The 16195-nt window shown below is 56.2% G+C and overlaps 1 protein-coding gene across 5 annotated transcripts in view; it reads right to left on the bottom strand.

Moving 5' to 3' along the window:
• KAZN (kazrin, periplakin interacting protein) overlaps positions 1-16195 on the bottom strand; it is a 911581-nt gene that overhangs the window by 125742 nt on the left and 769644 nt on the right. The window contains exon 1 of one of the 5 annotated variants that reach the window (XM_016128292.2): positions 13811-14276. The exons of 2 other annotated variants lie outside the window; for them this stretch is intronic. In XM_016128292.2, coding sequence (XP_015983778.2) covers positions 13811-14018 — 208 coding nt within the window. In that variant the 5' untranslated portion in view covers positions 14019-14276. Of the gene's footprint in view, positions 1-13810; positions 14277-16195 lie in introns of those variants that run through there. 2 more of the 5 variants (XM_036228944.1, XM_036228941.1) reach the window with 2 other exon arrangements.

Genomic DNA, 16195 nt, shown 5'->3' with positions numbered 1-16195 from the left:
TATGCAAGGCCAAGGTGCCACTGGCAGAGGAGGCAGCTAGGGAGAATTCTTGGGCAGAGAGAGGATGAAGGTGGGATGGGGAGAGAGGGCAAAGCCCCAGGCTCCCAGCATCTGTGTCACACCCCATGTGGACTTCCCGAGGTTGACTACTGTGTCCTTAAAACCAGCCCTCCTTCGACTGGAGCTTTCCTGGCTAGGAACGCTGTAATAGGAGGCAGGACCCTCCCTGGGGGATGGCCAGGCTGAACAAAGGGTCAGCCCGTGCCACAGAACCAGGCATTCTGAGGCTGTGAAGGCGATCAAGCCCCAAGACTTCCCCAAGGCCACACGCTCCCTCTGACTCCGGGGTTCCTGCACAGCCTGTGCCCACCACACGATGCTCAGCACACTGTCTGGACCCTAACCATTAGCCACAAAGCACAAAGCTCAGTCAAGGCCAAGACTCAGCACCCCAAGAGGCAGAAAACTGCCTGGTGGACACATACCCTCAAGCACACCCTGCTTGCCCCACAGGAAGGCACTTCCTGTACTGCCAACGCCAATGCGGAACTAGTGCTTAAACTTAATACAATCATTTTATTTTATCACATGCAATCTGTTTAAGATGCCTTATTGACAAAGCAGCCGTTCCACTAATTAAGCACCTACTACATACCACTCCCTGCTGGGTGGGTTCGATCATTTCCGTTGCACAGGATGAGGAGGGAGATTAAGCAGCACGGCTGACAGCCCTGGGGTGGGCTTCCCTCACCTTGTATGTCTGACATACTGCTGCAAGACGCCTGTCCGATAGGAGAGCAGAGCCCAAGCAGACGCCATCCCCCAAAACTTCTCCCCGACAAGACCTTACTTTGCCCCAAGGACTTTATCTCCTACTGTCATTAACCTGGATTTTTCCAACTTGGGCATCTCTCTGGTAGCCTTTTATCACTCCAGCACCCTGTTCCTATAAAACTCATACAAGTGATGTCTACCGAGGACTGTGCTAAGCATTGTGCATAGATCATCTCATTTAATCTCCACAAAACCCCTACTAGATAGGGACAGCATCTCAATTTGCAGATGAAGAAACTGCAGCTCAAAGGGACTAAGTAGCTTAGAAAAATTTGCACACCTGGCTCTATGGCCCTGAGTACCCGGTACACAGTCTCCGATGTCCCCACAATCAGAGTCCTGGGTTCGGGTACTTGTCTCAGTGTAGCTGTGCACAGGGCTGATACCAAGGGAAATGGGGAGGCTGACCTATGCCCGAAGCAACCCCAGGGACAGAGGCAAGCTGAATGCGCCCCGTCGCCAGATTCTTACCTTCCGGGGCTGCGCATTCCCTGCCCTACTGGGAGAAGGCAGCATCTGCCGGGCGCGGGTCCAGCGCATCTCCAGGGAACCAACCAGTGATTCCCAGGGTGATGGCCAAGCTCCAGGTGCAGCCGGAAAATCTGACTTCTGACGGGAAGGTTGAGAGAAGCCAGATGCCGTCTGGAGTGACCAAAGCACCAGCTGCTGCCACTGACCTCAGGGCGCCTAGCAATTATCAGGGATGCAGTAGGAGGCTGGCGATGGGTACATCACAGGACGCTTTTAGGCTGGCCCATGTGGGAGCAGGCGCTCTGTGGTGGGGTTGCTCAAATCAACCCTACCTGAGCCACAGACTCAGGAAGCCGATCAGCCAATCCAGGGGTCTTCCTATAAGCCATCTGGGGCAGGTGTAAAAAAAGAATAATAAACAGAGGGATGGGAAAGCGAGGAAGGCAGGCTCCTAATTACTTATGACCAGGAGACTGCAGAGGACCTGGGAGGTGGCAATTGGTTAGCTAGCCCTTGAATAAAGAGAAGGGAAAGGCGAGCAAGAATGAACAATTAATAGAAAACTGAGCTCCTCCACAGGGATCTGGAACGGGACCTGGCCCATACACAGTAGGTGCTCAAAAAAAAAAAAAAAATCTACGAAATATAATTACCTGACAGGGTTGACATCTGAGGTTTGCCTTTGAACCCTACGGCCCCTAGCCAGGGGCACTAACTCACACTTGCTGAAAGAATCCAGCATCACATTTTGTTGGGGACAGCTCCTGCGTCTGTGTCCCAGCTTTGGCTCGTTTGGGAAATATCCTACTTTCAGCCTGTGGGGGCTCAAACCCCTGCCTTTTCCAGGGAAGGGCACATGACCTGGACCTGGCCAATGAATGCAACCCATGCTATTGGACCAAGCGACTGGCTCAGAGCTGTCACGTGATTAAAGTTAAGCCAATGAGAGTCAGTTCTGGGATTTCTGCTGGAAATGCTGGGAATAAAGAACCCTCTACCCTGGAATCCTAGAAAGGTAAATGTTGCTTACACTTATTAGGAGTCATCTGCCACCAGCAAGGATGAAGCACAAGCAGACGAAAGGGGAGTTGAGGGAGGGCATAATTTCAGCCCCTGGATGCAGCTCTGCCTGAAGCTGGCCCTACCTCTGATCATTTCAGTTACAGGGAGCTATTCATTTCTCTTTTCATGAGTCAGTTCCAGTGTGCCTCTAACATCTGCCATTCAAATAGTCCTGTAACTACAGGACTGTCTGGGTCGGAGGCAGGAAAGTGGTAAGTGCAAACAATACAAGGTTAGTTAAGGTTGGTTTTTCCGTTAATAAACAGTTATTGAGCACTAAACACAGACCTCTCTGAACCTCAGATACCAGCCAACCTGAGTGATGGTGACCATACCTTCCTGCCTCATAGGCGAGCGCTGAACCCTTCTATGACCTCTGTTTTCTTTAATATGCTAAGACCAAGACCAGGAGAAAACCTACAGCCCGGGGAGAGACCCTGCTGTCAGGGACGCCTGTGCAGAACTCACCCACACCTGAGCCTCTGGCTGGAGCTGGCAGAGCTACCCCAAGACCCTCCCACTGTACGAGGACCCAGCCCAGGGAGCACCCGCAAGGAGCTCTCCACCAGGGCTGGGACCTGTACAGAGGGATGTACCTAACCCTTTGTTATTTATCCCTCACTTCAGACTCTGCCAAGCCACATGGTGCTGCAGAGCGGACTGTGGAGGGGACAGGAGAGTGGCAACTGAGGACTCCAGCTGGACCCTAGCTGGACACTTCGGTTGAATCTTGCCTCTTTTCGCTTCCTGGCTTTGAGGCCTTTATGGTCTGGAGCAAGTTTCTTAACTGACCTGTGCCTAAATTACTTTATCTCTAAGGTGGGGTAATTAAGGTGCCACATATATTTGGGTTGTTAACGAAGGCATCCCTGCAAAGCGGGGGTCCTTAGATCAAGTTCCCCTGCATGATTTTCACCTGAGTGCACACAAGGGACACTGGACCTTGGGGGGACTATTGAAGGAGATGTGGGGGACGGAGGAGAAGCAAGAGTCCCTCTGTGCGCACAGCTACTCGGAACACTGGTCCGTCCACCCGGCAAACAGCAAGTCTCTGAAACGGACCCAGCGAACAAGAGGCGGAGCAGCACCCCAGAAAGCAAGCTCACTGCCAGGGGACAGGACCAGCAAGTCAGCCAGGAAGCAGGAAGGCGAGCTGGCTTGGGGACAGCGAGAGGGCGGGGCTCTGCCCCAGAGGTCATCAGGGCTGGCTGCAGACGCAGACCCAGTCACCTTGGAGAGGTGGCCACACAGGTGAAGTTCCTGGTGTTACCCCAAGAGCCCAGCATAAAGAGAGGGGGGAGTAGCTGCTGGTCATTTCAAACACTCCCGTGGCTGCTCAAGCACACTGTCAAAGCTTCTCACACCCAGGCCCCGCTAGCGACAGTGTCCAGGTAACTAGAATTCTAATTAGCAACAGTGCCCAGCTAATTAGAGTTTTAATTTGCTGCAGCGCCCAGCTCACTGGAATTCTGGCACAGGTCTGAGGACAAAGCAGCAACCACGCAAACGCTCCCTTAACCCAAGGTGCAGGGAAGTTGCGTGGCCAAGCACAACTGGGTTCTGAGCTCGGACCTGGACACTGGAGAAGCCAGCGCCACAGAGGAAGTCGTCCGGGCTCCATCCGCCCCGCTAACCAGGGTGCAGCAGCAGAAGGGCATTCTGGGAAATTCTCAATGACAGGCAAAACAAAAAGAGCTTCTGGGGTCTCATTCTCTGAACATATCCTTGACTTTAAGCACTACGAGGGGGAGGGAGGGCTGTGTTTTGACAGTTATCTCTGACACTTCGGAAGGATTCTGGTCTAGGCAAACGCAGGACAGTTATGCGGGGTAAATGAACAAAGGATTTGAGGCGCTCTACCATGCTCGACGACGCTGGAGACCAAAATGCAAGCTGTCCGCTTGCAGTGACCAGGTGACGCGAAGGACAAGGGCAGGTGTAAAAATCCGATGACTTCACTATCTTACATCGTCAGACCTGGTGGCCAGAGGCGATGGGACCTGCTCAGGGAGGTAACTGACTGCAGTGCATCAGCCACCAGCCTAAGCGTGACCACTAAGGGCCAAAACAGGGTGGATGCTCTCCTGGCTAGGCAGCTTTCTTCTCCCTCGCCAGCCCTAAACTTCTAGAACTTAGAGCATCCTGCTTAGAGGAGCGCCTCATTTCCTCTCCTACCCCCAGATGTCACGTTTCCTTGGGAAGTTTCCACCATCAACATCGACCTCTGTGCCCTGTCCGCTCCTCGGTAACTGAGTATTTGGTGGGCTGGGAGAAGCTGCCAGGCTCAGGTGGCTCCCTCTCATAAGCTCCTCCTTTAAACCTGCTGGAGAGGTGCGTGCGTTTTTGCATTTTTGGCATGTTTTCACCCAGGCCTGTGGCTGTATGGCCTGAGGATGGAGGACGAGGGAGCTCCCAGGGCAGCTCCAAAGTCACACTCTGCACCTGTCCGACCCCTGCCTCTATCCTTGGGCAGATTCCAGATCCTAGCAGGGAACAGGCGTCTGTCTATTTACTGACCCCTCAGGACCCCAACAATCACTGGTGGGGCTGCAGGTGTCTCCGGGTGCTGCCCTGCCTGCCAGGTGAGGCCAAGAGATTATCCAGACAGGATTTCTCCTGAGGTCCTGAAGGGGAGGGACAGGAACATGCCCTCTGGGCCCCGCCCCGGTAGAAGTTACCGGCGGGGAACTCGAGAAGTGCTCATGCAGGATGGGGTCTCGGCTGCACTGTGCTCCAGATGCCACAACGGCCTCACAGGGACTAAGCACAAAGGGGAGGGAATGAACAAGGGCTTTGCAGAAGGGTCGGGGCCCAGGACGGGGCGGAACTTGGACTTAGCACAAGCTGGACAGATAATACTGGTAAAGAGGAGAAGGAGAGGAGTGGGGACGAGCCGGCTGGGACACGGGACAGTGAGGAGACCCCACGCCCCTCAACAGGAGTCAGAAGAAGGGCTGTTGATCATTCATGGTTCCCAGTGCCTAAGCCAGACCACAGCAGGCACTCGACGCCTGCCAGGTGGATGAACCAGGAGCTTTGCTGGATGTGGGCAGGGGTTGATGGAGGACATCCCCCTGATCCAAGTTAAGGGATCGGGAGAGGGAAAGCCCTCCCGAAGGTAAGCAAGGGCCAGGAGGGCAGAGCCGGTGTGGCTCAGCTGGTCGGCACTGGCACCCAGTGGGGCCTGGTGAATATTTACCCAGTGAGTCATTTAGCGAACGGGATTTAACAATGACATGCCCAGCTGATCTCTGAGTTGTGGGTCAGGCTGACCATCGAAGCCCAAGAGATATGGATGAGCTAGGAGTCAGAGCTGGGCCAGTCGCTGGTCAGTGAAGTTAGAAGGGGTCCAGGGCCAGGCAGGTAACACCTTAGCCGCTGGGAGGTTGGGAGTGGAGAGCCTTTGGCAAGGCCGGAACAGCTGAGTGTGGCTGACTCAGTGGAATGATGCCAGGGTATACTGACAGGGCGACCAACCGTCCTGGTTTGCCCAAGACGGAGGGGTTTCCCAGGATGTCAGACTTTCAGTGCTGAAACCAGGATGAGCTGGACACCCACGGCTCAGGTCTGCCCTCACCAGCATCCCAGAGGGAACGGGATCGCCGATGGTACCAACCACACCCGTGAGGTGCCTCGGAGTATGCAAAGCACTTTCGAACCCATGGGCCATAAGGAAGCATCCACAAATCTGTGAGCTAGGCGGGGCTGGCACCATGGACCTCGATTCATGGAAACAGGGAAACTGAGGTTCGGAGGTGAGTGACCTGCACAAGGGAAGTCCCATAGGGATCAAGCAGCGCAGCCCAGATCTGATGCTCTGACCTCCACCTCCCCTGCCTTCTGCACACACGGGGGAGACGGCGGGGAGACAACTGCTGTCTGTTGAGCACAGCTGCGGGCTGTGCTGACTTCTCCTGGGCTGATGGACGCCGGGGCAAGCAGCAGGGGCCCAGTCCCCAAGAGAGGGCTTGGGGACCCCAGGGAAATGGAGCCATCTGGTCCTCTGCTCTTCTGAGATTCTGGCATGGGGTGAGCAGACGGCCACCACCTGGGATGCTGGATGAGAGGGTGGGGGTGGGGGTGCTGCTGGCCGCTGCTCTGCTCGCTGCTTCTGTGACATCCCTATTAGAGCCACTCCTGGGGACAGGCCAGGATCCCCAAAGACCCTTGTGAAAGGCACGTGGTCAGTTCACAATACACCCAGCAGTCCCTGGGCATGAAAGGGTCTTAGCGGCTGGTAAGAGAACAGGCCAGGGTACAGGAAGAGGGGAGGGGAGAGGGGGAAGACGTCAAAGATTTGGGGAAAAAAAATTTAACTAGAAGTTGCTTCCTAGAACAGTCTTGCTCAGTGACCGGTTTCAAGCTGTAGCTCCATTGTATCACCTTGGGGAAGAGGCCTGTTAAGACACAGACTCCTGGGCCCACCCCCAGTTTCTGATTCTGCAGGTCTGGGGGCGGGCTGAGAATCTGCATCGCTAACAAGTTCCCGAGGCTGATGCTACTGGTGGTGGTGGGGGGGGGGGCGGTGCCAAGTCTAAAGAATCTGGATGCATCCTGGGTCAGGGTGTGGTCTCCTCTGCGCGGTCAGCATCTAGCCCAGGGCCTGGCTCCTTCAAGGGAGAAGGAATGTGGGCTGAATGAAAGGCGAGGGAATGCTGGTGGTGGCCTGGGGCGCGGAGTGGGCATCTGAGCACAAACAAAGCCGCACTCGGGGTTCTTCCTCACCGCGGCACGTCTTGTGAGTGCACAAGACAGAGATGCATGTGCCTCTTGCGCACAGATCCTGAGCACTTGCTTGTCTAGGAAAGGGGGTGGCGGCAGAGACTGGATTAGAGGAGGCAACGGTGGCATTTAACCAGGAGGTCCGTGCGCCTACTGTCTATTCAGCACACCTGGGGGCACACCTGGGGGCGGGGAAAGGCTGCTGCTGCGGATGTCAGGACGCGGGGGGTGAACCACAGCGCACGGCCCCCCGCGTTTCTTACTCTAAAATCAACCTAATCTCAGAAAGGCAAACGGCCGACATTCTCAAAGTCTGGTCCGTGGAAGCTCTGTATCAAAACGCCCCCAGGGCACCTGGTAGAAATACAGATTCCCAGGCCCCCTGCTAGACCTATGGAATCAAGATTGAGAGCTGAAGCTTGAGAATCTGCATACTGGCAAGCACCCCAGACCACTGTGATCCCCAAAGTCTGAGGCCCCCTCCAGAGGGTCAGAGGGAGCGAGAGAAGAGGACGAAGAGAGAAAACTTGCCTGTGTGCTTTAGTTTTCACACTGACCCTGGAAACCACCCCGTAGGACAGCAGTTTGGTTCCTTCCTTGCCCTGGGCCTCAGTTTCCTCCCCGTGTAGCGGGAGTGAGCTGACCCCATCCGGGCTAAGGTTTCCCTCTCTGGACTCTGCCTTTTAGGTTCCCAAATGGCCAGGGTCAGACCTCCCGTCAGAGGCTGGCCGACCTCTTTGACTCTGGCTGGGGGAGAGGGCTGGGACTGGAAGCCAGCATGCCAAAGATGCCGGCAGGGGGGGGGGGGCGTCCCATGATTCCCCGCGTCACGGCCTCTGCCCGGTGTCCAGGTGGCCCTCAGGGAATCATCAGCTGATGACAGACACTGCAGTGAGAAGCCATGGTCCTGGGGCAGGCGGCGGGGCAGCCTGGAAGGGCTGCCTACTACGGCCTGTGTCACCTCCTAAGCCTCCCCCATGTCACCTGCGAGATGGGGACAACGTCGGGGATCTCACAGGGGTCGGGTCAGGTCAACAGGATGGCAAGTGACGAAGCACTCGGCCCCTGCCGGCCCTCCGTCGACGATTCTTCATCCCTGACAGGACCTCGCCAAATGGAAATATCCTCCCCTGCCTGGGCTCAGAGCGAGGCCGGGCCGGGAGGTGAGGGGATGAAGCACGCGGGAGCTGGCGGCTGACGTTCCTACTGCTCCCCAAGCCCCCGGGGACAGCGTTCTGAAGCTGCCGTGCAATTAAAGGTACTGAACACACTCAATGCCTGTGATGCGGTTACAGCCCCAACTACCTGGGAGCCTGGGCCAGCCTGCAAATCCGGGCAGCAACAAAAGCCGAGGCCCTTCGCACCTGCGGACCGGCCGCCAGGTGGTGGGCGGTCCCCAAAACAGTCCACAAAGCCTGGCGCGAGAACCGAGGGGCACTCGGCTCCCTTTCTCCTCAGCCCGGGCCTAGCGGCACCCAGTCCCAGGCCAGGGCTTCCTGCGGACTCGCCTACCTGTCACACCCGTCTGGCCCTTGATTTCTTCCAAATCTGGGGCTGCTGGGGCCCCTGCTGGGCTAACGCCATTCGGAGGCGGCGAGGGCTCTGAGGAACTGCCACCAGCAGCGTCTTCTAACTGGCCTCTCTTGAAGGCATCCAAGCAGCAGACGAGAGAAAAGCTGAAGTCCCCACCTTCACGGCGGCTGCCACAAGGAGCACAGAGGGGGTGGCCCGTGGACGCGGGAGGCCACCCTGACTGTTCCGCACCCCGACAGGCACTCATCTGACACGCTCGCTACGAAATGCATTTATGGGGAGTCAGTTCATAAAAAAAAAAAAAAACTGCACACACGGGCATGTACCTGTAACCATGGCTCGCCACCCTCTCTGGAGTGTTTATAACCCTAGTGACTCACCACAAACACGGGATCCCCACGGCGATTGCTTTTGCCAGATTTAATGATATGGCGGGTGTGTTTATCTGCTCAAAATCTGTATACACGCCAATATACCTGATTTTCCACTTTGCCAACTGGCCATGTTAGGGATGAGAGAGGCTAACTAAGCCCAGGCTCGCGTCTGCTATTTTCCTTCAGCCGTGCACCTCCAGCGGTTCTCGAGATGATTTAAAGGGAACTAAATTCCTCCTTCTCCAGAATGGCTGGAGGGTCCTAGCAAATCATCCAGTTAACTCAACTGGAATGCATACTGACGTTTATGGAAATTTCCTGATGACTCAGAATACCAAATAAATAGCTAGCAGTCCGACACAATCACCTGTCTCATCGAAGCCCCATATTTCAAACTTCGAAAATTTGAAAATTTTACACACACACACACACACGCACATTCGAGTTATGTATACTCTGAATAAATGGGAATAAATGGGAATTCCTCCCCACTCTGTGGCAGAGGCAGCACTGGGCTCCATGGGGTTGAAAGATGCTACAGGTTCCTGTTTAACAGCTCCGAGGTGGATAATACAATCCCGTTTCATAGATGGGCGAACTGAGGCCAGGGATGTTAAACAACTTGCTTGGGAACACATGACTAGTAAGCAGCAGACCTGGTGCATTCTAACCAGGGTGTCTACGTGCAAAGCTGGTGCTCTGTGCCCACTACGGTGTGCCACCCGCCCTGGCAGATGGAAGGCTCAGCCCATCTCACACAGAGTGGCGGGTGCTGGGCCACAGAGGACTTCCTGCGGGAAATCAATCTGAATTTTTTTCAAGAGCAGTGACTTTTAGCCCCAGATTATCCAGGGCAGCCAAGCCCCCAGTTGGCTCTTCCCACCTAAAGAAGCTCACACTAAAACCCTGAGGTCCCAGCGGGTGCGATTCCTAAGAGCACCCCAATTCCAAGTGGAGATCTAATCTCACCTCTCACCCAGAAGAAATCCTTTTCAGAAGGGATAAGGCAAAGCTGAACTCACAGCCGAAACTGCTACAGGCACAAAGATAAGCAAGTGCTTGAGTTGCTTAAAACAAGGAATGTCAAGGAGAGGACAGACCTTATTTTAAAAGATAAAAATTTAAAGAAAAAACAGACCGGAAACTTAAGGTAGGTCTTCAGATCAGTAGAGGTCTTTCCACACTGCGGTGAGGTCTGCCAGTCCAGCCTGGGATACCTACGAGCTGTGCGATCTTGGGCGAGTTATTAAATTTCTCTGGACACCAGTTCCTTAAGGCTGGGATTAGCAATCACACCTTCCCCTGGGGTTGCTGGTGGACAGATAAGACAAAGGTTGGCTTTGGTTAGCTCCATGCCTGGCCCTCGGGCGGGCCAGCACTGGGAGCTAACAGAGAAAAACAGGGGCCTGGCCCCCTCCACCTTGCCCTTTAAGTGGGGGGGAGGGGAAGAGGAGATAAGAACTCTGAAGGACTAATAAAAAAGGTAGAGGGTCAAAGCGGCTCCTGGGTCCTGTGGCATTTTAAGCTGGGGGTTAAGAGAAGAGCTGGCCGAGGCAGTGGCATCTGAACTGGGCCTGGAAGTCCGGGAGGGCTTCAGATGCGGACAGATAAAGTGCCCAGTCCACAAAGATACTAATTTAGCAATGGCTTTTAAACAATGACTTGGTTCCTTTAGCTCATCAGCAACACCTCAGGGGACTCAGCGCCCAGGCACCTCGCTTCATTCTCCAGCTCACGCTCTCTCTGGCCACCCACCTAAACACTGCCTAGCACCCGCTCCCATCACGTGAACTCTTCACCTGGCCTTATTTCCCTGCATGGCACTTACCATCCCCTGACACGTCCTATGGGTACCTGCCCACCAGAAATCTCCGCTCACAGAATATAAGCTCCATGGAAACAAGGGCTGTGGCTGTCTCGTTTGCTGCTGTATCCCTGGCAGCTATAACACTGCCTGGCAGCGGGAGATGCTCAAGAAACGGAACTGAATGGACGGACAACCAAGGATACAACGATTCACATTCTTAGCCCAAGAACCTTCGGGGAGCATCTGGTTCACTCTGCTGGGACCCTGGAATGATATCCCCCTCAGAGGAAGTTATTCCCATAGCACTAGGAGGGAAACTGAGTCACTCAGTATCTTGGCAGAACCAGATACAGATGGAACAGGCATCTAATTTCTACTTCTCCTGCTCTGGTCCCTCGTCTGTGCACAAATTATGGTAGCCTCCCCTGGAAGTGGTCCCACCCCAGAGACCAGAGCTGTCACCAGCACAGGGGCCTGTCACCCTGCTGATCTCAGGACACCCCCCGTGAGTGATATCAACATGTCTGGGACTCCATCCTGCCAAACAAGCATCCCCTGTCCCTTTCCCCTTCCCCACACAGGACTCTGTCATCCGACAGGATACTTAGCTCCGTACTTAGAGCTTCACGTTCAGCTGGGAACCAAGGTGCCTGAGATCCTGGGGCCAGTCACCTCATCACCTGGCTGGAATGTTGATTTCAGCAGTGAGTGCGGTTCGCGGTTCTAAGCCAGGAGAGCTTCCATTTCTCTCCCTGAGGAAATCCCCTTGTAACAGCCAGTGGCTTGAGAACCCATGTCCATGACAGGCTGCCCTCAATGCCCAGATGCCACGGAAGTTCTCAGAAACTGCATTCATTTGGTCTTTAAGAACCAGAGTCCAGAAGGTGAAGGGATGATGGAGTAGAAAGAGCTCGAAACTTTCCAGTTTTGCTGCTGGTTTGATCCTGCTTCAGGCAAGTGATGCCATCTGTAAAGTGGGAAAGATCTGCACTGCCTCTGCCCTAAGGGGAGACCGTGAGGGCCTCGGGAATAACAACCTCCCCCAGACCTCAGACAGGTGTTCTCAGCTACACCGTGTCATTAGGATATTGTTATTATCAACACACACGGAATCTATAATAGACACAAAGTAAACAGACATATCTCCACCCAGCCATCTTCTACATGTTTACATAATAACAACCTCCGCCCTCACAACAGTCAGCCTTGGGTCACTCAAGTATTCTACAGACAAGTTATCTCAACACTGTTCAGGAAGGTGGTGATGGAGCAGATGGCATCACATCCTAATGGGAAACTGAGTCAACGGGGGCGCTAACAGGTATCCCGCAAGTGGGGCTGATTGCTGAAATTCATGGAGCATCGACTATGAACTAGGCAAGGCGCTTCGCAGACACCGGCTTTTGAATGATCCAAAGATTAGTTGACACTACTATCTCCATAAACCGAGTCTCAAAAAGACCAAACTTGCCCAAGTTCTCTCGTGTGCTTACTCGCTGCATCTGTGTGCTCTGTTTCACACCACGCTGCTGTCTTGGACTCTTTAGCTGTTCCAGGCAGCTGGGGAAGACGTGGAGCTGTCTCCAGCTGGCCCGGCCCCAAGGCCAAGGGTCTAGGGACGCAAGCTCATTCCAGAGCTCAGCGTCGCTCTGCTAGGCCCTCGGTGACCCGAGACCTCAGTTGCTCCAGGACACCAGCAGTTCAGCTAATCAGAGCCAGCTGGTTGGCAGCCCCAGGTCCTGTGGCTAGAACTGCAACTGGCCAGGATTCCATCTCCTGGGGAGACCAACACAGGCAGCCTGGGAAAAGGGGGTCTTGCTGTTTTTTTTTTTTTTTTTCTTTTTCCCGTACAAAAAAAAAAAAAATTAGGTAAATAAGCCCGGTGCTTCCCAGTTGGTAAGCTTGCTGCCTGGAAGAGGCATTCTGGTGTCAAATGAGAGACAAAACTTAAAATTCCAGCACCAAGAGTTAGGGCCGTGGGACTTAGGGTAAGTGATTAACCTTTGGCCTTTTCTGCCCTCACCTTATGGAGATAATGGAGCCTCACTCCCGGGGTTGTGATAAGATTTAAGGAGACACTGCACGTAAATTACTGGAACACAAAAGGTGTTCAAGAACTAACAAATTATCATGTGGTCCTCCCTCCACTCCCCCACCCTGTTTTTCCTGGGACAAGTATTCAAACTTCAAACTGCTAATGACAGACCCTTCTCAGAAGCCCTTCTGTCTTCTATCTAAATTTCTTCCTATCCTAGAGTCAAGAGTATCCAGGGGTTCCTGTGCCGCGCCCCCATGACCTAACCGGCGCGGGAGGGGCGGGGCGGTGTTACCGGCGGACCAGCTGAGAACCGAACAGAAAGGAATGCGCGCACCCACTCGGCACATTTTAGCACTAAAACGCTGTTCTCCGCTTGGGGCGGATCAGCCAACCATACGCAACTAGACCACTGCATTTGTCTGGACCGCCGCAATTTCTCTTTCTGCATCAGTCGTTCAAGTGTACGAGAAACTCTTCGCTCCCAGCAAATGGGAATCACTACTTTCCTCTCGGAGGGGCGGCGGGGAAGCAGTGCTCTCCTGACACTTTATGGGGCTCCCAGATGGGTTACAGGTGCGGTCCCAAGGGGCCTCGCCAACTTGGAGCGGGGCCGGCCCCTTTCTCACGCTCCCCAGAGCAGGCGCGGGGTCCTGCCCGGAGCTGGGTCTCCAGGAGCCGCGGGACCCTCTAGCCCCAGCAAGCGTGGCCTTGACCTCCCTCTGCAGCCCTCTCGGGGGTGCGCGGCGGGAAAGCCTCGGAGCCCCGAGATCCCCGCCCCCACGCCGAGGAACAAACTCCGCGTCCCGCGCGGCTCCCCCTGCACCGCACCCCGCGCTCCCGGCTCGGCGCACGGCGAGAACTTTGCCACCCGCGGCGCCCGGGTCCCAGGCGGGAGCGCCCCCGCGCGCCCGGCCCCGGCGGCTCCCCAGGCCTGCGGCCGCACCGCCGCCCCTCCCGGCTCGCACATACCCGGCTGGCTGCGGTCGCCATCCTCTCGGACGAAGGGCGCCCCGCCGCGGGGCCGACCGCCGGGCCCCGCCGCGTCCGCACAGCGCTCGCAGGCTGCGGGTCCCGGGGGGCGCGCCGGTCCGGCCCCCGCCCCGCAGGAAGGCGCCGGCTCGCCCTGCGCCGCCAGCTGGCGGACGCGCTCCCAGGTGCCCGAGTCGGCCGCCCGCATGCCGCGTGCCCGGGGGGTGCTGCCCGAGGCGGTGCGGGGGGCTCCGACCGCGGGCGCCCGTCTCACAGCCCCCTGGGCCGCCGCCGCATCGGGGCGCAGCCGAGCTCCGCTCCCGCCTCCCGGCCGGCGGCCGTCCGCGCGCGCCGGACCGAGGCTCCCCCGTCCGGCCGGACGCCGGGCAATCGGCGACTGCTGCACGCGAGGAATTCGGCCGCGGAGCCGCTCACGTGGGGACGACTCTCACTCCGCGGCTCCTCCTCCCGCTCCTTCCGGGCTGCGGAGGACCCGCCGCGCGCCCCGCCCCGGGCCCGCCCGCGCCCCGCCCGCGCCCCGCCCCCGCCCCGCCCCCGGCCCCTCCGCGGCGCCCAGACTCGCCCCAGCGCCTCGCCCCATTGTGTGCCAGGCCCTGGCCACTCGGTGCATCCCCAACATGGCTATTCCCGGAGAAACGGAGGGCGAGGAAGATGACCAGTGTCACAGCGGTCGGAACCGACAGGCCCGGACTCAGGTCCTTGAAAAGCCCCAAGAGAGCGCATCAAGGGGATGGCTGCTTGGCACCCCAGTTAGCATATCTCCCTCCACTCTTCTGACACGCGTGTGACATCCTGGCTGAAGTCCTAGTAACTGGCCGAGAGAGAGCAGAAAGAGTGGACAGGCAAAGGGCCGAGGGCCACTCACCCGTACTGTGTGACCAGTCATTCTTTAAGTGAATATACAGCTGAGGACATTCAATGTGCCCGCGCACAAGAGAACAGACTCTGCCCATACCCATGAGGAGGCTGTGATCTGGTGAGAAGGCCCTGTGTTTCACTTCCTCAAGCCTCAGTTTCCCCATCTATAAAATGGGGCAACAGCAATTCCCACCCTACACGTCAGCACCCCTTATGAACTCCCTTCTGCGGCAGGTGAGGCGATTCCCTGGGGAGGCCAGGGCCTGGACCTCCCGAGTGGGTAGAGGGCTCGTTACTAGGCCAGCCAAGCCCCTGTAGGAGGTGGTATCTTGGAGGGTCTACAAACCTGAACTCGCTGGAGTGGGTGCTCCAGGGGCTGGCAGTTTTCATTTGCTGTCAAGTGAGTTTGCACCCCTGAGCCCCCTTTGATCTGGAGATTACGATGCTCTTCAGAAGGGCTAATTACCTCCCTGCAGCCCCAGGAGGCAGGTCTGGTTCCCCCACCGCCCCCACTGTAGACGGCAAGCGGAGGCTACACAGCCAGGTAAGGAGTCACACACTCTCCACGCTGTCCCCAGCCTCCCCTTCCAGGCCACACGCACCCCACCCTTCCCAGGCCTGGCTCCGTAAGCTCTGGCTCACACTGGCCCAGGCCGGAACTCTGGGAATTCTAGGTCACTGGCATGTGGCTTTCCAACAAGCTGTGGGAACCGAATTACTTTCCTCACCAGGTCTCTGAAACTTCTCACTTCGTCACTTTCCTGTCTGTGGGTGAGGAGCCCTGCCCGTCAGCAAGCTCTGTGGCCTGGCCACCATCCATCATGGTCTTCTCAGCTCCCACCCACCCTCCCCATCTTCCTCACCCTCCCAATGACTGGGAAACCGGCCCAGCTGTGGAGGTCCACTGAGCTGCCTCGGATTCCCTTCCCTTGTCTAACTGGAACCCCGACTGCCCAGTGGGGGGCTGACCACTATGCCGAATGCTGATGGTGCTCCCAGCCGGGGAAGAAAACTATCCATGGAGTTAAACATCTACTCCACTCTGGGGGAAGGAAACTGACCCCACAGCAAGTGAGGGGAGACTCTGGGAACCCCCCCCCCACCCTCACCCCCCAGTCCCATGCCTTTGCTGGGCTAACAGGCAGAACAGAATAAATCAAAGATCACTCTGAACCCTGGTGGGTGGGAAGCTGAAATTGCCCTTGCATTCTGGAGACAGCTGGTCCAGGAGTCTGTTTCCACGCTTTCGGGGACCCAGCCGGGGACATGAACGACTGAGGTGGGCTAATGCAGGGACCTCTGTGGTTCGCTTCACAATAGCATTTAGGTTGTGTTCTTTTGACTTAGATTCCCTTTGCCTATTAAACGCGTAGGAATGCCCTTCGCTTCCACAAAGCAACATGCTCTTTGTCGTATTTCTCGGTCGACCTCCTGTTTTCTCACTTTTGATAAGAGTCATGCACTTTCCTTCTAACTCCGTGACAAGAAAACAGCAGCTCGGGCATG

This window comes from Rousettus aegyptiacus, unplaced genomic scaffold, assembly GCF_014176215.1.
Source record: "Rousettus aegyptiacus isolate mRouAeg1 unplaced genomic scaffold, mRouAeg1.p scaffold_m13_p_1, whole genome shotgun sequence".
In the NCBI taxonomy this organism is placed as follows: domain Eukaryota; kingdom Metazoa; phylum Chordata; class Mammalia; order Chiroptera; family Pteropodidae; genus Rousettus; species Rousettus aegyptiacus.
Note: the sequence above shows the minus strand (reverse complement) of the source record. Positions and strands in the feature narration are given on the sequence as shown.